The sequence below is a fragment of the Lithobates pipiens genome, unplaced genomic scaffold (genome assembly GCF_037356315.1).
Source record: "Lithobates pipiens isolate NorthernLeopardFrog02 unplaced genomic scaffold, aLitPip1_a1.2 Scaffold_19, whole genome shotgun sequence".
NCBI lineage: Eukaryota > Metazoa > Chordata > Amphibia > Anura > Ranidae > Lithobates > Lithobates pipiens.
This window is the reverse complement of record NW_027507764.1, coordinates 201,164,767-201,192,093: the sequence shown is the minus strand read 5'-3', so window position 1 is coordinate 201,192,093 and position 27,327 is coordinate 201,164,767. Positions and strand designations below refer to the sequence as shown.

At 39.8% G+C, this 27,327-nt stretch overlaps 1 protein-coding gene across 1 annotated transcript in view; it reads right to left on the bottom strand.

Annotated features, from left to right (window-relative positions):
- The window catches only part of BMPER (BMP binding endothelial regulator), a 338,127-nt gene that overhangs the window by 208,526 nt on the left and 102,274 nt on the right, over window positions 1–27,327 (bottom strand). The window contains exons 3-6 of the mRNA XM_077491626.1: window positions 20,648–20,747; window positions 12,296–12,378; window positions 8,822–8,912; window positions 5,582–5,664 (exon numbers count right to left, since the gene is read on the bottom strand). Of these exons, the coding sequence (XP_077347752.1) occupies window positions 5,582–5,664; window positions 8,822–8,912; window positions 12,296–12,378; window positions 20,648–20,747 (357 nt within the window). The remainder of the gene's footprint in view (window positions 1–5,581; window positions 5,665–8,821; window positions 8,913–12,295; window positions 12,379–20,647; window positions 20,748–27,327) is intronic.

Here is a 27,327-nt window from a genome sequence, read left to right as displayed (position 1 = left end):
TGTGTGTGTGTGTGTGTGTGTGTGTGTGTATCCATCCATCCATCCATCCATCCCTGTGTGTGTGTGTGTGTGTGTGTGTGTGTGTGTGTGTATCCATCCATCCATCCATCCATCCCTGTGTGTGTGTGTGTGTGTGTATCCATCCATCCATCCATCCATGTGTGTGTGTGTGTGTGTGTGTGTGTGTGTGTGTGTGTGTGTGTGTGTGTGTGTGTCCATCCATCCATCCCTGTGTGTGTGTCCGTGCAGCCTTGTGTGTGTGTCCAGCCTACCTGTGTCCCGAGCCTGCGTCCCGAGCCTCCTCCGTCCCGAGCCTCCTCCGTCCCGTGCCTCCTCCGTCCCGTGCCTCCTCCGTCCCGTGCCTCCTCCGTCCCGTGCCTCCTCCGTCCCGTGTCGTGCCGATGGATCGCCGCTCTTCTCGGCGGCCATTCTACAATTCAAAAGCCGCGCCTCCGCCTCCGCCTGTGATAGGCGGAACACTCAATTTCCCAGCAGCCTGTGTTCCGCCTATCACGGACATCCTCTCATCGTCGTCCGTAGTATGAGAATGAGCGGATGTCCGTGATAGGCGGAACACTGACTGCTGGGAAATTCAGTGTTCCGCCTATCACAGGCGGAGGCGGAGAAGGAGGCGCGGCTTTTGAATTTTAATGTCCGCCGTCTGTCTGCTCGATACGCTGATCGAGCAGTCAGACAGCGGTGACTCGAGTATAAGCCGAGGGGGCACTTTCAGCCTCAAAAAAGAGGCTGAAAATCTCGGCTTATACTCGAGTATATACGGTATACATTTTTTTAAATGTAACTTTATTGTTTTCACAGGGGGGCTAAGAAGCCCCCTACGTGATAGCATGGGCAGATGACAGGCCCTCTTTATGGAGACATTAGGGGCCTATTAGATTGTGATTAGCTGCTTCTCCAGCTACAGTAGCCAGGGAGTTACAGCTCTGAAACCAGGATCATGAAATGTCCATTAATTCGGTGTGCATTATTCACAGAGGAGATCAGGGAACACATGTTCAACAATCTTCTGCTGTTCTTGATGCTGGAGCAATTTACCGCAGTCTTGGGAATGAGAACCTAGAAATCACCCTGGGCAATGGCGTTGCAGGGTGGCACCTTCAGAGCCCTGTAAAAGTGGTCTATTTTTCCTGAAAGTCAATATGTAGCTTTTAATTAAAGAATATCTGGTGATGCAGAAGACTCTTGTGCGGGTACTTCCTCTTATGGGTTGACAACCATCTCTTAATTGTTCTCCTGTGTTGTCACCCTGTCAATCGGACCCCTGCTGGAGACTACTGGATGCCAGTGGCACCGCTGGGGGGGGGTGAGGGGTGTGGGGTGCATCGGGTGACACCCGTGAGAGGGGTGGAGGGAGTCCAAGGAACACACCGCTGTATCCCGCGCTGTTCTGAGGTCTGTAAAGTTTAATGTAATGCAAATGGACATGTGCTGGGGGCACTATGGGAGGGTAGAGGGGGGGTCTGCACTGAGAGGGGGTCTTCACTGATGGAGGGGGTGTGGTCTGCACTGAGGGGGTCTGCACTGATAGAGGGGGGTCTGCAATGAGTTGGGTCTGTAGTTGGTGAGGGGGTCTGTACTGAGGGAGGGGGATTTATGCTGCAGGAGGGGGGTCTGTACTTAGTGGGGGGGTCTGTACTGAGGGGGGACTATAGTTGGTGGAGGGGGGGTGACACCAATTTGTTCCGCACCGGGTGACACCCTAGTGATGCCACTGCTGGAGGCCATACTGACACACATTGCAAGGCTTGTTCCATCAATGTCACTATCAGAAAGCCAGTCTAGAGCAATGGTATACAGCCGACTTTAGAGTGAAGATCAGCAGCACTGAGCTGCAAAAAAATTAACAAAATTAAAAAACAGTATTTTATTTTTTAAAGAGGCAATTTTTATATGCCTATATTGGTTGTCATTCGGTTAGGGTTTAGATTTATTCGAACTAACTCATAACTTCTTCTTTAGTGCCAGGTCACATAGGTGCGTCTTCAAAGTTGGGTGACTTTGACAGCCGACATCCTGTGTGACTTCATTTCAGCTTGCCTGTGACTTCAGTAACAGAAGTCAATGTAAGTCATGATAAAGTTGCCCTAAAGTTATTGCAGAAATATTTTTCTAAGACGCTGCAACTTGAGTCACATGGATTAGAACGATTCCATTGGCATTAATAGGGTGCGACTTGTCATGTGACTTTGAACTCTCAAGTCACATGACAGGTCATGGCAGTGTGAACTGAGCATAAGTCAGGAATTAGGAAAGGATGCTAGATGTTGCAACGTGCAAAAACATCCTGTCAATGGGAAAAAAATAGATCCTTTAGCACTCTGGGTCACATATACTGAAACAACATTGCTTCTGGACCTGCATTTTGTGGATGACAAGTCTTTTTTTTTTATACAATCCTTCTTTCTTTAATCTCTAATGCTTCATATGGCTTTCCGAATTAAAGTGTTACTAAACCCATTACAGTAAAATCAGTATGTATATGCAGTAAAGCATGCTTGCTATACCCACGGTGGAACCTAAAGCGTTAATCCTCCGCATTGTGTAAAAAAGGTTGTTTGATCCTGTCTTCTCTAATTCTCCCCTCCTTCCATTGTCCCCTAAAAATTTCCTGATAACAAAGAGTCTATGGAGTCAGGCTGCACATGCTCGGTTTGGTGTGTATTCCTTTTCTTGGAAGGATGCATGTGATCAGCACAGGGCCAATCAGCACTGTCTAGACAGAGGGTCAGGGGTCTTGCAGCCTCATAGGACAGTCAGAAAACTTCTGCTACAAGCTTTATCCAGTGCTTGGCTGGACAATGATAAAAGTCACAAGACTGCTGTATGCTGCTAATGAGAAAGGGTATTTAGTAGTTTATATTAAAAAATAATAGCATTTCCATGTTCTGTGTACTGTGGGAGACCAGATATAGTGAATGCAGTGTCCGGGGTTTAGTAACACTTTAAACTGTGAATTTAGGTTTGCTTTTCATACTTTTCATAATCACCCCTGTGCTTCTGTCATAACTTAAGGTAAGGTTACTAAATTCAAGGCTCAGTCTAATTCAGAAAATATTCTTGGGGAACATGTGCAAAACTCACATGAAAAATATTTCAATTCTGTATAATATACAGTATATAAATAATACACGCAAAAAAAATCCAAACATTTTTTGGGAAAAAAAAAAAAAAAAAAAAAACTTGTAGAAGCTACCAAGGTTTTAAGTTATGCTGAAATTACAAATATTATTTGTCTGTGGTTACAAAGGCTATACTGCTACCTTACAAACGCATATCAGATCAAAGCATGGAGTTCCATTACAGTAACCATAAAAAGGCAAAAAGCATGTGTAGTTGCATGTGCACTTGTGCCCCTGTATATACAAACAGTAAATCTGTATGTGTGCGTGTGTGTAAAGAATAAAATCAACCTTTTTAGACATTGCATGGACAGGGAAAGAGCTGTTTAGTCTATTTAAAGTTCAGTACATTTGATGATGCTGGTATAATAATCTAGATGTCTAGCATATTTTTCATTCTACCTAAATTCCTAATTCTACATACATAACACCAATGTGGTCTCATGATATAGATCAGTGAAATAAATTATTTCTGACTCAATGCTATTCAATATATTTTGTTTCTAATGTTTCCACACTTCCGAAGAGTTTGGAATGTAAAGTTAAAGTGTTGAAATTAAATGAAATAAAATAAATGCTAAAACACAGATAAATCTGATTTTAAAAAAGCCAAAAAGAAAATGAATTTATAAGGATCACATAAAAAAAGTAAAAAAAAAAAGAAAAAGAAGTCTTTAAACTGATGAAGTCTTTCTAGCAATAGACTTTGCTTTGGCACTTTACTCCTTTGGTACCTGAATTTATAAGGGTTACATAAAAAAGTAAAAAAAAATAAAAATAAAATAAAAAAAAAGTCTTGAGCAATAGACTTTGCTTTGGTATTTTAAATTCACTAGAAATATGGTAAAAAATATTTTGAGAAGAATAGTAAAAATACAAATGCTGCTTTGCATATGAATTTACATAATTGCGTGTATGTTAATTGGGCATGCAATATGATTGCAGTATCAAAGATTCAGCAGTAAAAGGTTTATAATTGTTCTATATACAGTAAAGTGGCTGTAGGTTAGAATATAAAGGGATCTGATACATACATATGACATTTTTTGGTTTATTAAAAAAGCTAAGCAGTTATGAAAAACAAAGTGAAAAGGATGTATTTACTTTCACTCATTAAACATTTAGAAGTACCTGTCCCATCTGTTTTCAGCACTTTCTTTAAAAAAAAAAAAATATATATATATATATATATATATATATATATATATATATATATATATATATATATATATATAAATATATATATGGAGCATACTGTCAAAACCTATTATATATCACTGCTGATTTTTTATTTATTTCTTTCTTAATTTTTCATGTCTATATGGTATGTCTTTTATGAGATGGGATATCTACTCATCTGTTCACCTGCTATTTTTTTTATATCTTATGAAGAATTCACTTTTTCAAGTCTGAAAGCAAATTGTAAGTAAGTAGACAGTTCAAATGCTTCATGTCATGGCAAAGGAGATAAGTAAATATATGGGTCTGCTGTGTAATCACAAACATCTTTCCTTTTCAGGAATGAGAAAAATATATAGGAATAGCAAATAAAAGTAAAAGCGTGAAAGAAATGAAATATTTGTTTTCAGATTTATTGAGTGTTTCACGGTTACAAAGAACAGTTAGTTACCTGAAGCATCATGAATCCACACCAAGGCAGTCTACTGTTTAACACACATTCTTGAATCTCCTTTATGTCACACATTAAAGTGTATGTTATCCCAATGTTTCATATTTATCATGTGGCTGTGTTACAGGCTATGGGTGTGATGATGTCAGGAACAATCCACCGCAAAAGACCACTAGCGTGCGAGGGGGGAGGGGGGCAGGAGCGGCAGTGATAGGTCTTACTCTAGGAGGATTGGTGGATTAGGTAAGTATATCTACACTCTCCTCACTCATAGACCAAAACGAGCAGTTAACCCATGCATTTCGAGCCCAGCCCCACTGCATGGGAAAATAAGAATTTTCATGGAATTCTTCTTTAAAGATCACTTACCTTATTTTTTAGTGTCTGCAGCTACGGCTAATGAGTTTTTTTTTTAAAAAAAAGCTTATTTACTGCTTATTATGAATATGTAAATATGTCCACAGCCTTGGTCACAGTTCTACTTTAAAGCCAGCCACGCAAATAATTGATTATACAATCTCCATATTATCTTTTTTAGATTTACCAATGGCTATTTATTGCTGAGGCTTACAGTACATATATAAGATCCAATCAGATAGGCCCCTTTCAATACATAGTTGTTGGTAAATCTACACGCAATTCAGTGTGAATAAATATGCAAGGAGATATATTTTGCCTTTCTTTATATTTACATTATTGGAAGCATGTCTTTTTCTTTAGTATGTTAAATATAGAGTTCTACTTTTATGTCATTTTTATAAATTAGCAAGAACAGAAAACTGTCTGTCGCTTTTACATGACCACAACTTACGATGCAGGAGCACTTAAGACATTTGTTCCCTTCTGGCTGAAATTCATCCCCCTCTTTATAGTGTCGGCCTTCATATACACAACCTGAAACAGACAGAGGAAGTGGTTAGGAAAGCAAATGCCTCTACAGAACACAAAAACCATAGTCTACATCTTTTGATTATTGTTTTATGTTATCTGTACTTCCTGAGGAGTGTCACATATTAAAAATCTACATAGAGACTAGCCAGCTTGTCATCTCTATTTGCAGTTCATATAAAGAAATATTTAAGAAGTAATGTATGGACTTTTATGTTTTTTCTTAAATAGACATGTAAGGCTTCATTCACATGGATGTACTAACATGTATGGTCGTATTTGCCCGCACGGGATGCAGAGGTGTTCCATGCGTGTCGGCAGTCCCATTCATGTCAACTGGGAAGCAGCAGCTTCATGGACACATCCACTGCTCCCAATTTGACATCCATAAGGGTACAGTTGTGTGAGGGTGTGTGCGGGTCCCCAAGCACAGTGTGAGTTCGGGGACATGCACCCACATCCAGATAGGACAGCTATTTTTTTCTCATTACATATGCAAGCTCTGCTTCCAGCTTAGCAGTACAGCATAATGATTGTGCTTTAATGCCTTTTTTTGTATTGCAGGTCTAAACCTGGCCAAAGATGATTTTTTTTTTTTTTTTTTTGAGCAAGAGTCCCTCTGAAGACGTAATCACGAAACACGTCAGTGCGTGAGTGAGACCAGGCACTAATTTCACTGATTGTGCAGAGGAAACGCCAGTCGTTGGTGAGACAGACGCTTCGCAGTGCTGACATGCCGTTTTTACATGGTCTTAATGTAAGCGCAATATGTATGTGGGGAGTGTAAATGTGCAATAAGGGGTATAACACTATATCAGCCTGTGTATCCTTCCACATTAAGGCCTGATTACATATTTTCTCTGGTAAGCAGCCATCCATTGGGGAATGCACAAGGTGGAAACGGTGATGGTGTAGGAGAGTCAGAACTTTTACCCTATGTTTCTTTGGTGGATTGGACATTGCTGATGACACTTCTCCCTCTCTCCCGCTTTTGTTTATGGACAATTATATGCACTTTATCAGTAGAGTTAGTGTTTTACTAATAAGTTAACACATATAGAATGAGAACAGTTGTATACACAGAAAGCTAGATGCTTATCTGAATCACTTTTAATCATCTACGATTGCATATATAGATCCATTTATTTATTTATTTTTTAATGTGTATTAACCACTGACCCATAAGTGTTATTTGAGTGACTTCTATCTTTTGGGCAAGTACTCATAGCCCTGTTAGTATTTGATTTTGAATCAGACATTTTTGTTGTTTTGAGATTTACTGTTGATTTATAACAGCTGCTGTAGGGATAGAATTTTTATTTTTTCCATAGAACGCTGGGATCAGGAGTATTTATATTTGTGTATATTTACTATATGGCAACAACTTTGTTGACACCTGGCCATTACACCCACCTATATGGCCAAAATATATGTGGACACCCCTTCAAATTACTGGGTTCAAGTGTTTCCAGTAAAGGTTACTGTTTTTTCTAGAGCACACAAGAATGTTTTAAGCAATTGTGCACTTTGCTTAAGTTTGCTAAAGTTTGCTAAAGTTTCAGCAAGATTGTACCCCTTTGCACAAACCCAGATTCATAATGATGTTTGATGAGTTTAGTGTGGTGAAACTCAGGTGGCCACACCAAACCTCAGTGCAGAAGAAGTCCTATTTGCCCTTGTACACACGGTCGGACATTCCGATGAAAAATGTCCGATCGGACCGTGTTGTCGGATAATCTGACCGTGTGTGGGCTCCATCGGACTGTTTCCGTCAGAATATCCGACCGACAAAGTTTTAGAGCTGGGCTATAAAATTTTCCGAAAACATGGTCCGATGGGACTTTGTCCTATCGTTTGTAGAGAATTCCGATGGGACAAAGTGCCACACATGCTCAGATCAAATTCCTAGACCAAAGCTATTGGCTACTAGCCTGAACGTAGTCCCGTCGTAACGAAATAACATTGCCACGTTCTGAACGATCGGATTTTCCGACAACTTAGTCCGACCATGTGTATGCAACACAAGTTTCGGACAAAATCCGACGGATTTTGTTGTCGGAATGTCCAACCGTGTGTACAAGGGCTTAAAGTTCCAGCTCTTGATTGTGTACTTTCCCCACCTTAGTGACATGGAATGTATTGAAGCCAGTTGATAAGAATGACAGACAATGACCTAACACTTTCACGATTCTCTAAAGTCAGCCTGAAATAAACCTGGATAATCCAAGCTCAGCATACGGTGAGAGTTTGACTCCACACCTTCCATCAAGCAAGTCTCTCTATTGATCATCAAAGCTGTCCATTACTAGGTCAACCCAAAGGGTGGCTTTGGAAGCAAGAGGGTGCAGGTTTAAATGTGAATTTTAATGGAAGTGGAGCTTTCCATATACATTTAGCTGTCTAACTCTGGATCTACTGACCATTTTCATTCCATTTCATTTCATTCACAGTAACCTCTGCTGCTGCATTTTTTCATTATATGCTCTTTGGAGTTGCCCCGATTTTTCAGATCATGATAATGGGAATGATTTACTGAAACTAGAGACTGCAAAATCTGGTACAGCTCTGCATAGAAACCAATCAGCTTCCAGGTTTTATTGTCAAAGCTTTATTGAACAAGAAGTTAGAACCTGGCTCGCTACCATGCACAGCTGCACCAGATTTTGCACTCTCCAGTTTTACTAAATCAACCCTGTAGCTTTCTCGAGTAGATATCATATAGACCTGTGTTGACCTTGATAATACATGAAGGTAATGCAACATAATGTAGCACTGAAAGGAGTGAAGGTCAAAATAAAAAAGATTGAGGCTGCATTGACACCTGAGCGTTTTCAGCTCATAAAATGTTCGTAAAACCCCCTGAAAAAACACCTGAAAAACGCTTAACAAGCAAAATCCCATTAATTTCAATGGCACCTGTTCACATCTGAGTGTTTTGTCACCTGAAGCAAAACGCCTGAAAAACACCCTAAGTTCAAAAAGAACATGAGCTTCTTTGGGGCAGATAACAGCCGTTTTTCTGCCTATTACATTGGTGAGGCGGGAAAAAAATCTGTAAAAACATGCGACTTTGAAACGCTCAGGTCTAAATGCAGCCTGAAGGAGAGGGAAGGAGGAAAAGAGTCAGTATTATTAAACAATATGCAAATAAAGTAATAATTGCCTGGACATGTAGGACAGCACAATCCCGGTTGTCTTATAGAGTTCTTACAGTGAACTAGACACTGAACATCAGATTCTGTAATAACTCCTTCCTGTAATTGAAAAAAAAAAGGTTACTAGGGTGGAGTGTTCTCGTGCACATTGGATATTGTTAACGCTGCTCTTAGGGGCGTCTGGCTTTTTTTTCCCTAAAGGCCCCTGCATGTTCATGCACACATAGGTGTTTAGAGGAGTTTAGAAGCAAGGGACATTTAAAGGCAGAAAAAAAACACTGCCAGCGCATCTAGGAGCAGTGGCGTGCCTAAACACATCTAAATACACTTTAACAGTAGTTACTGACAACCCATACGTGTATGGCCATTAGGAATATGAGGTCAAGGTGGACCTAACTAATACTTAGGGATGTAAAATCTTCCTGGTCCTGTTTTCCCAGATGAAGGATCAATTGATATATGATCAAGGGCAAGAAAGAGGACTTCCTTTTCCCATTGGCTCTGCAGAGCCATAGACCCAGAATGGAGTCATTGATAATATGTGAATTGGTGGGAGGATAGAAGTCTTGTAGCAGTCAACACTCAGATGGCCTGGGAAACCAGACTATGAGCTAGCACATGCAGTTATATACGTACAATGCTGGAAGAGATAATCACTACTCAGCTGGATAAGGTGCTAAATATGATTGCCTTCAGCACTGTATATTTTGTATTTATTAAATTTAATAAATGTTGTACTTTTTATAAATTAATCCCTATTATGACCTTTTAAATGACATAGTAACCGCTATGCTTCCCAGGTGATCTTCACCAGGGTTCCCTCTTATTTGACATCAGCCATACAAAGGCTTTTGGAGGACTTTTGTTCTTGTGACAACTCTAAAGTAGAACAAAATGCAAATTTTGTATTTATATGTTGGCTACAGTAAGGAAGGGCTATAATCCCTGTCAGTTTTATTTTTGCCACCTGAGTCCCATTAGAGAGATTTCGCTTTACTTCCTGTCCCATAGCCAAAACAGAAAGAAAGATAAAGAATCCCTCCAAAATGCTGGATTTCCTTGTTGTCACCCAATTGGATGATTCCCCCTCTACCCTTGTCCTGGAAACAACACAACATTTATGATTTTTTTTTTACTTTCACTTGCAATGACAATGGTAAATAGGACAAATAGAGAGGGTGAGTCTCCCTAACTAGGGGCACAAATAGCAATAAAAGCCTAACAGGGGTTCTAATCTAACTCTACACTCCAAAAAAAAAAAAAGCTTTGCCTTTATTTATACTTTAAGGGATTCCCCCTTAAAAAAATGTGTTCACCTTTTGGAATATTACACGTTCCATCCATATTTAGGCTCCTGCCGCCAGTTCTCCCAACCTGGCCCTACCTTGTAGTGGGTGGGGGATCTTCTCCCTGCACCATATGTCACAATTCAAAAGTAACGTGACTGGGGCTCTCCCCACATGGCCATGTCATTCATTCAGAGTTCACTATGAATTAATAGATTACAACTACTGTCAGCCACTATGGTTGACAGTTTGTAGTCATTCACAAGCCCTGCTTTTCATAAACAGTCAGCCTGTGTCAGAGGTATGGGCTGAAAGCTGCAGGGCTTGTCTGCAGAAGCCAGGCATTGCACCAATTGTCTACTAATCATGGGTGCAATGATTTCCAGGCTCCTTCAGGAAAAAATAAATGCATATATATTTTATTTTATCTTTGCAAAAATTTCCACATAAAAGTAATGTATATTATTTTGTAAAAAAAATAAAAAATGAACTTGGCCTTTAAGCTGGCTTTGCACAGAGCAAATTTGATCAGGTCCATTGTAAAATTTACTCAGTGGGTGACCTTGTTTGCCATCTCCAACCTGACATCTTTCGATTAAAAAATTGAAGGAAATGGAAACAGCACCTGTATCAAATCAGATGCAGATACTGTTCAGATACAATGACCACAGCAGATTTCTCCATCCGCATCCTACATTGATTTTTTTCTGTTCAGCTTGCAAGTGACAAATAATACATACAAAGAGGAAATATGAAAAAGTTGCAATGTGTTTCCACAAGGTCACACTGACAAACTCACTACTTGACATTAATAATAATATCTACACAGTGCTGAAAGCCCACAGTAGTTGCAAAGAGTTTCCCAATGCAGGCAGAGAAAATCTATATCTAAATCAGCCTTACAAGTGTGTTTGTATTTGTAGTTTATGCACTTGGCTTGGTATGAGAAAATAACAAGGATCTGATTTCCACAAGTTAAGGGAAAGGAAAGGTGAAAGTATTCCCACAGCATACTGTCAGATACAATGTCTTCGTTTTTGTATTCTAATCTGAAAAAAAACGTATACACAGAGATCTGACTGATTTCTGTTGGGAAAAACATTACTCTGTTCTCTACAAAACAAAAAATATTACAAATCTTTTTAATATTACTGTTGAAAGCAACTGTTGTAGCTTTTGAAATGTACTGAAATTAAAAGCATCCTGTAAAAGAAATAGGCATGGGCCGAACAACCAACCCCTCGTTTCGGTTTGCACTAGAACATCTCGAACAGGCAAAAAGTTCTAGGGAACATGTGAACTCTATTAAAGTCTATGGGACACAAACATGAAAAATCAAAAGTTCTCATTTTAAAGGCTTATATACAAGCTATTGCCATACAAAAGTTTTTAAAACGATGGACTTTAAAGGAGCAGTGATTTTAAGGATGCTTAAAGTGAAACAATAAAAATTAAATATTCCTTTAAATTTTCTGCCTATAAGTCCACCTTAGTCTGCCCGTAAAGTGGCGCATCCGTACAATGTCCAGAACATGCCGCAGCAATAATGACATTTCTAAAGTTTAAAAAAACGGCCCAGTCCATACCAGACCCGATTTAAAGGAAACCCCATGCATACCAGACCTTTATCCGAGCATGCTGCCTCACAGGTCAGGAAAGGGGGGACAAAGCAAGCCGACAGAACCATACCAGGCCACATGCCCTCAACATGGGGGGGTGCTCTGGGGCAGGGGGGCTCTGCGCCCCCACCCACTCCAAAGCACCTTGTTTCCATGTTGATGGTAACAGGGGCCTCTTCCTGACAACCCTGAGATGTGGTTGCCGGAGTCTGCAGGTGGGGGACTTATCGGAAACTGGAAGCCTCCTTTAACAAGGGGACCCCCAGATCCAGGACCCTCCTAATGTAAGTGGCTTAATATAGGCTTACCTGTAGTGAAAAGTGGTAAGGGTTTACAACCATTTTAATGTTCCTTTTGAGATTACTAGCCAAGAACACGGCTGTTTCCTGTTTCCTAATTTTCATAGGCTCAGCCTTTATTTTATACACTTTCTATAACCTTTACATGTTCATTCATGGATATTATTAAAACCTATTTTACTTAACTTACATTATATATTATCAAATTTAGAAATTGCCTATTATTCCAGTTTATAAAATAATGAAAACATTTTAAAATAAATAAACTGGTATTTTACCTGACATTGCCGCATGATGCAGGGCTGAGAAGAGTCTTGCCATTTCACTGAACTGTTGTAAAGGCTACCATGGAAGTTACAGCCTTCAGGAGGGGAAAGAGAAAAAAATGAAACATGGAAGATATGTATTTCTGCTTCATCTTAATGTCAGTCTTATAGCTTATTGCTATTTCTACACTTTGGCCTAACATTTGCAGACACGTAAACATCACAAATATTGAACATCTAATTCCAAGCCCACAGCCATGATGTTGCCCCTCTTTGCTGTGATAAAAGTCTCCACCTCTCTTAGCCCCTGTACACATGGTCGGACATTCTGCCAACCAAATCCGTTGGATTTTGTCCGACGGATTCTGTCCGTCGGATCTTGTCCGAAACTGTTGCACACACACGGTCGGACAAAGTTGTCGAAAAATCCGATCTTTCAGAACATGATCGCGTCATTTCGTTACGATGGGACTACGTTCAGGCTAGTAGCCAATAGCTTTGATGTAGGAATTTGATCTGAGCATGTGTGGCACTTTGTCCGATCGAAATTCTCTACACATGATCGGAGTATGTCCTATCGGACCAGTTGGTCGGAAAATATTAACTACATGTTGTAAAATTTGGTCCGACAGATATTCCGACGGAAACAGTCCGATGCATACCACACACAGTCGGATTGTTCAACAACACGGTCCGATAGGACACATTCCGACGGATTCTCCGACCGTGTATACAAGGGCTAAGAAGACTTTTGCACAAGATTTTGGAATACGTAGAAATTTCTACCAATTAAAGGGGAAAAGTGCATTTGTGAGGTTAGATAAGAAAATCTAGATTACAATCAGTATTTAAATTTAACCCAAAGTTGTTCAATAGTTGGTCAGGAATAGAGTAGGCACACCATGGTACCTACTCTATTCTTGTGAGCAGGTCCGTTGGGGGTGAAATGTGTAAAGAGAGTGTGGTTATTTGTGTGCAGCCTTTTTATGGATTATGAAATAAAGCACTAAGACAAATTTGCAACTGAGTGCGACTTTTATCCTTCAATATAATTTGTTGGAACAGTGTAAAAATTGCAAAGAGCCAGCACCCGAATGGGTGAATATCAGAAGGCAGAGGTTTGGAGGGTGCCCTCTATCTGGGTATGCTTTTACTGTTCAGACTTCTGCAGTTATTTTTTTTAAACATAGGGAGCCTCAGAGAAATATAATGTTGAAGAATGTGTAAAAGTAGTGCCGAATAAACTTTTTTATTGTGATTGCTATCTTAAAGTGTTGACCTTGATGTAAATAATCTGATTCTTGAGCATGCAGCTTCTGCACCCCACAGGATCTCCACTGTTTCCTTGGTCGGTAGTATAATGTAACAAAAATGGAAACTGAAGCGCCACACCACTGGCAAGAGGTTTATGTACAATTTTATTCCATTAAAAGTAAGATGGGCTATCCGAAAAGTTTCCAATGTTTTTGAGGGGTCCAAAATCTCCCTCTTCATCAGGGTTTGATTGGAAAACCTTATGCACACAGGATGTTTTTACAGCTGCTGCTAGTTGTGTCAGGTGTTAAAAACGCCTATCCATGTTTTTCTATGTGCCCATGCACACATAGGTTTTAGGAGTTGTAAGTGGCATTGGCGTTTTCAAGCTGCAAAAAAATACACAGGGCCAGTGCGTTCTGAAGCAGCAAAAATGGTTGGCTCTGCTAAATGCGTATTTACAATGTATACAACATTAAGCTGCGTCAAGTGTTTTTAAGCTGTAGTTATTGGATTTGGGAGTGGAAAACAGAAGAGGGCAGAGAAATGCTGCTTAACACTAACATTGCCAAATGCAGCTAAATGTGCATTAACGCCAATGCAAAACTCTTCTAAAAGCGCATTTTTTACAGCCACTTTTCTTGACGTTGGTACTGGCTTTGCAGCTCATTTTTTAAAATGCCCTATGTGCATGAAGCCTACATATTATTTCTTCCAGTGTGATTACAAGCAGCTGGTTTGGCAGTAACGCTAACTCAAAGCAGCTGCTGACAAGACCTGTGCTTGTAATCATACTGGAAGAAATATCATTAAAGGTCCAATTAATTTCTAATCTATTCACATTGTTTCCAATCAAGTCCTGATAAAGATGGCCTTTTTGGACCCCCAAGTTGCTTTGGATACTTTCTATATTGTCCCTTTTAGGGACGTCTTAGCTTGGTGTGGCGCTTCTGTTTTTATTTCAGAGAAATATTGAGGAAGCATAAAAATTCAAAGTTCTCCATATGCTCCTGACTGTAGCAGACCTTCCAACATTCTGAGATGACAAAGATGTACACCTTTTAGCACAAAGTATGTAAGCAAATAAAGCACACCCCTACCATATCCCCAGTTACGCAGACCACAAAGATTTGAGCTGCAAAAATGGTTATTTAAATCCACAATTGCTTTTTTTCCAACAATATTTTTTAAATAAAATGGCTTATCGAAATAAGGAAATGGAATAATTAGGAAGCTGGATTAAAGGTTTAGTGTGGTATAACACTGTTAGTTATCATCAAAAATTGTAGTTAATAATTATCTCCTTCTGCAGGCCAACATTCCTATATTGTATTAAAAACACTGTTTTCCCCTAGATGTGGGACTTTAAAGGCACAGGAGTGTAACAAAATAGTATAAAATTCAAATTTAATGGTATCAAAAAGTACATATAGTAAGACAAAGGTATATAAAAAAAACAAAAACGTATTGGAACTGTGAATGCATATCTTTATTCCAAATATATTATGTCTCATGCTGTGATGTACATGGTTCGTTTTGCTATCCCTTTGTGCGTTAGCTCAGCCCTTTTAGCTTAAATTGCTTTTGTTTTTTTATATACCTCTGTCTTACTATATGTACTTTTTGATACCATTAAATTTGAATTGTATACTACTTTGTTACACTGTAAAACAGTGTTTTTCATACTGTTATTAGTTAAATATTACATTTTATTATAGCAATCAGGCCAAAACTGAGGGACAGATGGATTAGGTCAAGAAGAGAAACCTGTAATAAAAATGTTCATATTACCTACAGTACTATATACATTTCAAATGATCCCCATCCCCCTCCCGGGAAGCTTTTTTAGAAAATTAAAATCTTTAGTCCTCACATATATATGGCACCCAAAAAAAGCACGTATTGCACACAAGGTCCTTGCGAGGGAAAAGGAAGAAGGAGGAGTGGGTCTCCCAGACTTCAACAAATATTATGAGGCTACAATGTTATCTAGGATAGCAGATTGGATACATAATTTAAAGGAGAAGAGCTGGGCGGAGCTTGAAACAAGATTAAGTGGGACAGATTTAGCTAAAATGATTTGGATACCGGCCCAGGTGCGGAACCTAGGAACAGGCACTAGTATAATCACAAGACACATACTCAGAATATGGGATAAAATAAATAAGTTACACAATTGGACATATAATTCTCCACTTATGTCACTACTTGGCACAAAATACTTTTTGCCAGGATTGGAAGAGCGGTTGTATTACAGTAGATGGGCACAGAAAGTAGAAGTTACATTAGGAGAGGTGATTAAAGGGAATAGGATTGTAACGTATAGGGAAATCACACAAGAATGGGGACACAGAATATTAGACAGATGGAGATATATCCAAATAGTACATTTTACACAAGGGCTTCCACAGCCTCTACGAGGAATGAAGGAGTTAAGGCCATTAGAAAAATGATTTAAAGATGCACACTGTATAGTGAAAAGGGTTTCCCAATTATATAAAATATTACGAGGTGAGGGTGAGGGGGAGCTACCTGAATATGTAAGGAAATGGGAAGGGGAATTGGGGACACTTAGAAATGATGAACACAGAAGGAAAATATTGAAAATGACATACGCACTAGCGAAAGACTCACGAACCCATGAAATGGCATATAAATTAATAGCAAGATGGTACATGACACCCACTAGAATGCAGAAGCTAAGAGCCGGAGAGGAATCGATGTGTTGGAGGGAATGTAAGGAACAAGGATCGTTTAAACATATATGGTGGGATTGCCCGAAAATAAGACCTTTCTGGGATAAGATAATTCAAAACATTTTTCTGATAACCGGAAGGAGGATTAGGACATGTCCATGGGCCTGTCTGTTCCACGACACAGACATGGGAGTAAGGCAGTACAAAGCTACACTGGTCCCGTATCTTTTGAATGCAGCCAAAGCCTTAATACCAAATCATTGGGGAGACCCGCAGGAGCCGACAATTCTGGAGTGGGTGAAGAGGGTGGAGCAGATTAGGCGGATAGAAGATTCGATCAATAAAACCCAGGAGATAGAAAATGAAATCCAAGGAAAGTGCCAAAAATGGCTGACATTCTTAGAGAGTGAAAACTGCCATGTCTGATTAGTAGGAGAAGGTGACAAGGAGGAGGACGAAGGACATAGGAGGAGACGGGGGGGCACTTCTCTTCCTTTTTTGGTTTTTTTATTTTTTATTTTTTATTTTTTTTGCCCAAGGGGGGAGGAGGGGGGCTTGGGGGTTTTAAATGTATTTTTTAGAAGGAGAGGCGGAAGCAGTTTATGGTCTGTGAAATATATTATAAAATGTTCTCATCCGCAAGAATTGTAAAAACATGTTTGAATACTGTAGTAAAAAGATAAATAAAGAATATATATAAAAAAAAAAAAAAAAAAAAAAAAAAAGAAGAGAAACCTGGTCAAGAAGAGAAACTTCTAAGTCAGGGATAGTTGGGAGCTACACTGTAGGAGGGATGGGAAACCCATAAAGAGCTGCTGGTTTTCTAAGACTAGAGTATTATTCAGTGCCACAAGTATTGATACAAACAGTACCAAATATGTCCTCCTCCAAAGTGACCCAATCCCAGGAAGGCCCCACCAAAAACTCCTCTATGCTTTCCAGTTACTGTTTACAGAAAATAAAGACTGGTATTATACACTTACGTGCCTCAGACCTTGGCTTTTATTTAATGTCATCAAAGGCTGATAATTTGCTACTTACTATTAGAATTAGAGGCTGTAAATATACAGGATGGTAAACTTCAATTTTCACCTTGTTGTTGAGATATGTTTGCAATGTCGAGAAAAGCTACTGTGCTGTTTTATGTGTAGATAAAATGTTTATAATAGAGATAAACTGAATACTATAAGTATACAGTAGGTCTAAAAAAAAATTTTTAGGAAGGGGTCTGAAAATGTTTTTATGGAAATGCAACCTCAGCCATGGTTATTATTTACTACTCCATAAGGTCACAGCACTACAGGAAACTAATGGAAAATATTATCCATTAAACCAGTACAATGTAAAACATCTGAGCCATAATACTTATGTAGGAATCATTGCGTTTCATGTTTCTTCCCTGGTTTTGCAAACCACAGCCTATATATAGCAAGCCTTACCACTGCCATTTTTTTATTGAAAAGTGCTTTGAAATACAAATATGTTTTTTAAAAGACTGCCTGCATGTATGAAAATAGGTTTAACATTACACTATTTAACAAATTAACTTTTAAGAATCCACAAATCCCAGTCTGCATCAGGAGTATTTATTTTGTTTGCGCCTTTCAAATATTTATTGATTTTCCATTTAGACTTAGATCCCAAAATTATGTGGCCATTAAGCCGTACTTAGTGATAATACACCATAAATAGGTAAACTAATACAAAAATAAATTAACTGTGGACTGATAAAAGGGAACTCCAGAAAAAAAAATAGTTGACTGAGAAGAACCTAGTCTAATTGCTCTTTTTGTTATATGTCTGCAGAAACTTTCTGCACCTCCTACTTTTACTGAAAGCAATGCTGTTCTGACAGGTAAGTACTAATATTTCTAATGTTTCTAAAGCTTCCCTTCACCTTCCTACATCCCACATATTCTTATTTAGTAGTGAGGCAGCCGAACAAAGGAATAGACCCATAGGGATGTGAGGGAGAGGCAAGCTCTGACACTACCCAGAAGGTACTGAGTGTCTGCACTTCATACCTGTCAGTATCCTGCAGGAGGAATTTTTCCTTTTCCCAAAGTTGGGCTTTACGTGATAGAGTCTCTAACTAAAATATTACTTTTTGATGTATTGACCCTTTAAGTAAGTCTGTTTATTTTGCTAACAATGCAAGCTGGCTACAGTAAAAACAAATATGAGCCCCAAATCTCAGAGAGACCTAAAATACAAATTCTAACAATTCCCTGCAAAGGTAAGCTCCTACTGTCCTACTAAATAGTAAAACCAGACATCATAGTGATGAGCCAATGGGAAGGCATGGGAGGTAAAAGTGGTGGGCCAGCTGGAGTTATTACAGGGAAGTGTTAAAATTTTCTTCGTAAGACCCTCCGGAAATTCATTCCATGAATGCAAAAGCAATAAAGAGTTACAAATGAGCTTAACCACTTGCCAACCAGCCACTGTCATTAAACAGCGGCAGGTCTGCACGATCCTGCGAACCGTCGTAGCTATACGTCGGTCCCTTTAAGTGGGATAGCAGACGCCTGCTGCACAACAGGGGTGCCAATGCTCGTGACCTGCGGCCACGAGCGATCACAGGCGCAAGAGGCAGAACAGGGGTGTTTAACACACACATACCCAGTTCAGTGAGGAGAGGAGAGAGAGATTGTGAGTTTCTACGAGCTGAGAATCACAATCTCTCATCTCCTATAGTCAGTCCCATCCCCCACATTTAGAACACACAGCTAGGGAACACATTTAGCCCCTTGATTGCCCCCTAGTGTTAACCCCTTTCCTGACAGTGACATTTATACAGTAATCAGTGCATTTTTATACCACTGATGGCTGTATAATTGTCAATCGACTAAAAATGTATCAAAAGAGTCCAATGTCTCTGCCATAATGTCGCAGTCTCCATAAAAATTGCAGATCGCTGCCATCACTAGTAAAAATAAAAAAATAATAATAAAAATGCCACAAATCTATTCCCTATCTTGTAGACGCTATAACGTTTGTGCAAACGAATCAATATACGCTTTTTGCGATTTTTATTACCAAAAATATGTAGAAGAATACATATTGGCCAAAACTAAGGGAAAAAATTGCCTTTAAAAAAAATATTGAGGCTATTTATTAGAGAAAAAAGTACAAAATATTGTGTTTTTTTCAAAATTGATGTTCTTTTTTTGTTTATAGCCCAAAAAATAAAAACCCCAGAGATGATCAAATACCACCAAAAAAAAGCTCTATCTGTGGGGGGGGAAAAAGACATCAACTTTGTTTGGGTACAGTGCAGCACGACCGTGCAATTGTAAGTTAAAGTGACACAGTGCCGTATCGCAAAAAAAATGGCCTGGTCATTAAGCAGCCAATTCATCCGGGGCTGAATCAGAAGTTAAAATCGTATGGACTAGAATCCAACTTAATGTGCATTGTATAAATACATCATTGTATAAGCACAAAGCAGACTAAACCACAAGCTAAAAATATACTACAGCATAACCCTCATCTATGAATATTTGCTACTAGGCTACCCTTCCCTTTCTCTTCTTTTTTCATTTCAAAATTACATTTGACATGTGAAATAAACTGTACAAAGAAACATCTGCCACAAATGGTTTATAGAAGTTTTGATAAATTTATCCTTAGAGACAGATCTAGTCAGGCCAACACAAAAACACAAGATGACGCCAAAGGGACTTGCATTATTTCATCACAATTAAATGTGTCTGTATAACTCTCCGAGCTGCTGCTTTCACATCCTGATGTATTAGTATTATAACTGAAATAAAAATGCTGAAAAGTGGTAAGCTCCCTAATTAACACTGTTTTAATAGTCCACAGAGGCATTCGGGTGTTAAGCCAAATTTATTTCTAACAGATTTTAAGATCTACATAAAAAAAAAAAAAAAACATGTTCAATTCAATTCACTAATCTTATGCTTAATACATTGCTTCATGCTAGACAAAAATGGGGATTTTATTTTTTGCATGTGCTCACTCAGATTAGGCAATAAAAATAAAAAAATTAGAACCTATATTGACAATCAGGAAAAAAGAAGAGCTTACATTATGTCCCTGCAGCATGCCAAGTGCTCTGTAGGGTGGCAGTCTTAAGGATATCTATGTCTTCATGTGACCAAAATAATGCAATCCTATTTATCATACTACACAGAGTATTGGTTTGGTAAAGGGCCATCTGTGGAGTTACTGAAGAGCTGAGGCCCCAGGTGGGATTGGGATTGGGGCAGGGGAAACATCTTTATTAAATGCTGAAAAAAAATATTATTTTTATTATCTATCTATGGATAGTCTGCTGAATTCACTGGCCTTGCTGAATTCTATGATAAGCATTATGATATATAATAATTGTTAGATCATAATAAAGACAGTGGGGACTACCAGTAAAAAACAAAAAACAAACGTGCACCTTTACAACGTTCACAGCAAGCTCCTCTCTGTTTGATAACCAAAGCACAATCCTTGGACACCACCGGGCACTTCTCCCTCTTGCAGGTCACTTCTTTGTTCTATAATGACATGAAAAAATGCTTTCCATAAGTTTTCTTTGTTTTTTTATATATACTGTATATTTCTCATGATACAGTTTATGTAACATTGAAATGTGCGTGAGTATCTTCTGATCAGCCGAATCTCAGTATAGCTCATTACAACAGATTTACTGATTAATCCAAAAAATTATACCCCAACTCCATAAAATCTGATAAGCAGTAGCTGCAGTCTATTACAGGTATGTGTTAACTTACATGGACTCTATCCAATTGTATTTCACAAGTCAGAATCAGGGCAGTTTAGTTTTTCATGGTGTTTGTATCCAAAATACAATATATCAGGGGTATCCTGGACTTTTTAGGCACAGTATTAAAAAAACACATCAGTATCGCTAATAAAAATTACCGGTTTGATATATATACATAGATAAACACATCCAAACTTTATGAACACCTTCAAATATATGATAACATTGGATTGTCAAAGTTATACCTATGAGAGATGAGCACTGCTATTGTAACAGCCATTTTGTTTATGGATATTTTATCTACCGTATTTATCGGCGTACAGCAAGCACTTTTTTCCCCTTAAAATCAGGAGAAAATCATGGGTGCGTGTTATACGCCGATCCCCGCTGATTGTGAGGAAAGGAGCAAATGGAGATACACAAAGCCGAGTGTACTTCAGCTAGACTCGGCTCCTCTTGCATTCCCGCCCCTGACTGTGAGCAGAGCCGAGTCTAGCCGAGGTACACTCGGCTTTCTGTATGTTGACGGCGCTCGCTCCTCTCCTCTAGTAATCAGTGGAGGTGGGTGGGACTGTGAGAAGAGCTGAGTCTAGCCGAAGTACACTCGGCTTTGTGTACCTTGGCTCCGCTCGATCCTCTCCGCTCAGTCAGCGGAGATCGGCACCAATTTTAAATCAGGGCAATGCTGCAAAGAGACTAGCAATGCTGCAAAGACACTGGGCAAGGCTGTAACGGCACTGGGCAATGCTGCAAAGGCACTGGGCAAGGCTGCAAAGGCACTGGGCAAGGCTGCAGATGGACACTGGGCAAGGCTGCAATGATGAACAAGGCTGCAGATGGACACTGATAAGGCTGCATTGATGAGCATTTAAATGTTAGTTCTTTTCATTAAACTTCCCTCCTAAAAGCTTTTTTCATTAAAATTCCCTCCTAAACTTGGGGTGCGTGTTATACGCTGGTGTGTGTTATACACTGATAAATATGGTATGTATAAATAAAACTTGCAATTTTTTAGCAGAGATAGTGATATGTTATTTATTACTCTTGGATACACCTGATATAATGTAATTAGGTGTAATAAACTACAGGGATGCTGGCACAAAGTGTTTGGTAGTTCTATGGAGCAAATCACTATGGATGGGGGGGGGGGGGGGGGTAACGCCCTCTGGAGAGCACTTCTCCTAGGGGGTTATCTGATGTGGGGAGGAGCCATGAGAGCCACCGGGGAACCCCAGAAGATGAGGTTCCTGGCTACTCTGTGCAAAACGAACTGCACAGTGGAGGTAAGTATGATATGTTTGTTGTTTTAAAAAATAAAAAAACAACAAACCTTTAGAATCACTTTAACTCCTGCAGATTCAAATTGTGTTCTTCCTGTATAAAATACCTCCAAAATAGCGCACATCAGTTTTGCTTTTGCTTTTCCAGATTTGACTGTTCTTTTGTTTAGTAGTATCTTCACCAGACAGAACACATTAAAGTATAGCTCCTACTTCTGCCTTGCAGCACAAGGGCTCTTGCAGCAAATAATGGTCGGGACACTATCTGCATGGAGTTTGCATGTTCTCCCTGTGCTTACATGGGTTTCTTCCAGGTACTCTAGTTTCCTTCCACTTTCAAAGGCATGCAGGTAGATTAATTGGCTCTAGTATGTGTGCGGGCAGGGATTGACCCAGATAGCAAGGATAACTTGTCACAAATTTGTTGCAGTGTAAACTGTAAGTCTGTTAACTTGATGCACATTTTCACTGGCAAGTTGTACACTTGCAGAGCATTTGAAGCACAAGCTCTTGTTGACACCTTTCCCATATGTATCAAATTTGTGTGGCAAGTATCTAGCAAGAGCAAAGTTGCAGGGATTAGTCTACAGCAGAGGTAGACAACCTGGGGCCCTCCAGCTGTTTTGGAACTACATTTCTCACAAGGCTGGCAGTTACATTTACTCCCAGAGGCATGATGGGACTTGTTCTGCAACAGCTGGAGGACCCCAGGTTGCCTACCCCTGGTCTACAGCAAGAAAATTCAGCTGTGGTGGGATGACTATTGCACAACATAACTGAACCTAAACTTGCAGCAGACGTGCAGAATGTTTGCAAAGAAAGTTGATCTGGAGTCATGCAATGTGAACTTGCTGCAACTGTGCAACAAACAGATTTTTAAAATCAGGTGAGAAGTACAAAGACAAATGTGTCTTGCCTACATTCAAGCATGGTGGTGGGAGGGTCATGGTCTGGGGCTGCATGAGTGCTGCCATCACTGGGGAGCTACAGTTCATTGAAGGAACCATGAATGCCAACATTCTTACGTACTATGACATACTGAAGCAGAGCATGATCCCCACCCTTGGGAGACTGGGCCACAGGGCCGTATTCCAACAAACACACCTCCAAGACGACCACTGTCTTGCTAAAGAATCTGAGGGTAAAGGTGATGGACTGGCCAAGCATGTCTCCAGATCTAAACACTATTGAGCATCTGTGGAGCATCCTCAAATGGAAGGTGGAGGAATGCAAGGTCTCTAACATCCACCAGCTCTGTGATGTCGTCATGGAGGAGTGAAAGAGGACTCCAGTGGAAACCTGTGAAGCTCTGGTGAACTCCATGCCTAAGAGGGTTAAGGCAGTGCTGGAAAATAATGGTGGCCACACAAAATATTGACACTTTGGGCCCAATTTGGACATTTTCACTTAGGGGTGCACTCACTTTTGTTGCCAGAGGTTTAGACATTAATGGCTGTGTGTTGAGTTATTTTGAGGGGACAGCAAATTTACACTGTTATACAAGCTGTACACTCACTACTTTACATTGTAGCAAAGTGTAATTTCTTCAGTGTTGTCACATGAAAAGATAAAATATTTACAAAAATGTGAAGGGTGTACTCACTTTTGTTAGGTACTGTATATATAACTTCTGGTTTTGATAGAAGCCTTACAAGTAGGGTTGAGCCTTAGGTTCAGACCAAACATATGTTTAGTTCAAATTTCAGCTGTTCAAAGTTCGGAATAGAGACTGAACTAATGAGGTATAAGGTTATGTGCTAAGCTTCCGATCGCACAGAAAAATCCTACTTGATAGCAGCATTACAAACCCTAATAAACATGACAGCTTCCGCAAAGCACCTGATTGTTAGGAAGCCTAAGCCCCAGTTTCCTAACATGCATGGCTCATCCTTTCCACCCATTCAGCTGTCCGCCAGGCATTCCGCACTGGCAGCTGAAATGTAAACAAAGCAAGACATCACTGACCAAATATGGACATGGCCATATTTAGCCAATGACCATGTCTATATCTGATCAATGACATCAGCAACCATCTCTGCCCCTTTGTTGATAGCTGTCAGAGGGGAAATTGTCAGTCGGTGAGTGTAGCAATGGGGAGCAGGTGTGTCGTGTTTTTGTATCTGTGGGAGATGGACATTGTTCATTGTGTTTGATGAGAATATGTATCTCTTTTTTACTTTTAATAAAAGACTTGGCAAAAAGTGTGTGTTCATTTACTACTCACATTTTTTAATGGGTCTGGGCACTATATATTCTTTATTCGTTCCTACGGGGAAAAATGGGTATCAGGAGGTCCCTTATTTTCATAAGACCTCATCTGCAGACTCCCCCAACCACAGTACTAGAACTGTGGGAAAGAGGTCCTTATCCTCATTAACAAGGCTTTAAAGTACATTACCAGGGTGAACCCCCTAGCAAGGTACCCTTCCATATGTTGAGTGCATGTGGCCTGGTGTTGTACAGAGGAAGGAAGCTGCATGGTTAACACCCCCCCATCCCCATCTCATTACTTGGCCTGTCAGGCTGCATGCTTGGATAAGGATCTGGTATAGATTTTGTGGGGCCTAACTCTTTTTTCCTTTTTCTCTGTGTGCTGTTCCCCCTTAAAATCTATACCAGACCCTGATGCCGTGCACACACAACCGATTTTCCAGTCGGAATAAACTCTGAAGGTTTTTTGCGGCAGAGTTCCACTGAAACTGTCTTGCCTACACACGAACACACCATCTGATCGTCAAGAACGCGGTGATGTACAGCACGTACGATGAGACTAGAAAAAGGAAGTTCAATAGCCAGTACCCAATAGCTGCCGTCTTGTACTTGCTTCAGAGCAGTTGTTGTTTTTGGTCCGTCGAAACAGCATACAGACGAGCGGTTATCCCGATAAGAATTGGTTCCGTCGGAAAGATTTAAAACATGTTCTATTTCTAGGTCCATCAGAATTTTTAAGAAAAAAGGTCTGATGAGGCACACACACGATCGGAATATACCATGAAAAAATTCTATCTGACTTTTTCTGTCGGACATTCCGCTGGTGTGTATGCGGTATAAGGGTTTGATATGGAATTTATGGGGACCTGCTATTTGTTATTTTTATCTTATTTGCGTGGGGTTCCCCTTGACATCCATACCAGACAATCAATGAAAAGAGGTTAATATACAGTATTTTTCTGGGGGAAAACCCCACACCTTTTTTGTGAGGTCCCACTTTAGCATCTATATCAAGCCCTCATCTTGGAAAGGGTCTGGTATAAATGAAGGTAATCCCTGGACGTTTTGTGTACAATCAGACTGAAATGGAGGCTGTAATTTACCAGCAATTTAAACAGCATTTATTTTTCTTTGAAAAGGTCAGTTTTGCTGTAGTAGGTTGCATACACACATGTGCCACATCACAGACAGGTCAAGGCACCCCCCAGGCAGGCTATTTATATACTACATTAAATTTTATTTTGACAAATTACAATACTTTGTAATATGCTCAGTTACAAATTGAAGCTTCTCTAAATGTATCATATTCATTTAGACACATTTTTACTGCTGGCAGGTAGGGTTTCTATTATAGAAGAAAGCCTATTAGTCTCCTGTGTCAAAAATGCTTCTCCCTGCCTCTCAGTGGTAAAGACACTGAACCGCTCATATGCAGCTCAGAGTACATTTATAGCCACCCCCTTTGTGCCACGATGATATGACTCTCATGTACATGTGAGGGAGTGACATCATTATGGCCCAGCCATTCAAGGAGCTGAACAGACCCAACCAGGAAGAGAGACCGGGGAGAAGATGGAAGCTCCCATTACAGTGGGTAGCGTCTGAGAGCATAGTTTGACAGGTAAGTCTGCCATAATGTACTAATATGTGGTGCATAATAGCACATTATGGCATAAGCCTCCTTGGGATAAATTAACCTAAAATCAAAATAATGGAGTTTAACTCAGCTTTAAGAGAAGTCTCCCTAATGAAGAAATAGACAGCAATAATACGGTCACAGACATTTTAATACTTCTGAACTGTTTCCAAAAGTAGAGAAAAAAAATAAGTGGGTTTAATAGCTGTCTGACCTGCACTTACACCCAGTAACTTAATATACAAAGATTCATTTTTCACTTCACTTTAAACTTAGGTTAATGAAAAGCCACAAAAAAGTAAGAAAAATACCATATAAAAATGTAGGTCTCCCGAAGGCAGACTTATTCATTGCCGTCGTAATAAAACACTATATATTTATCAATCAAAAACTTTCTGGTAACAAAGGCTAAGGTCTCCACTTTGCATGTTTTTCTTTACCCAGTAAAGGCACTCTCCAATCAATGTTGAAATTGAAAGCCCCACTCCACGCATTTCAAAAAAACCTTGCAGTGAAGCCCCATAGTACAAGGATTAAATGTTTGTTAAGGCTAGCAACAGAGGAATAAGGTGTAATGGCCATCGTTTTCCTCACTCCAGCAAGTTCCCTCCATCTGTGTGAACACACCTCCAAAGCCTCTTCTCTAAGGCACTGCAGCCAGTGGTCACATCAAGTACAATGCAGGTCAAGAGTCCGGAGTGCTGCCAACCAGGGGAGCAAGTAATAATGTAAATATTAAAGCTCATTCTTCTATTCCTAGACTTAATTAGCCCCACTGCAAGGGTCTTTTTTTTTAATCCGTGAGTTCAACTTAAATTCCAAAGATACATATAGGGATCGTTGCCCACCTGGCCAGTACTTAAAATAGACATTTAAAGTACAACTATAGGCAAAACTTTTTTTTTTTTTTTGGATAGAGAAATGGGAGGGTTAAAACCCCTGTAATGTTTATTTTTGCCATCTGTGTCCCATTGGGGAAATTTACCTTTGCTTCCTGTCCCATAGCCAAAACAGAAAGTTAGAGGAAATCCCTGCAAATTAAGGGAAGCTCTTGGGGACCCCCAGGTCATCATAACTAGTGTCCCCATTGGAAGACCCTCTATTACTTTACTGCCCGTTGTCGACTGACGTCATAGAGCAGGTCCAGGCACGGAAAGGTCCCGACCATACGATCAGGATCTGTCCACATGCCCAGACTGGCACCTGGCTCAGCCTCTCAGCCA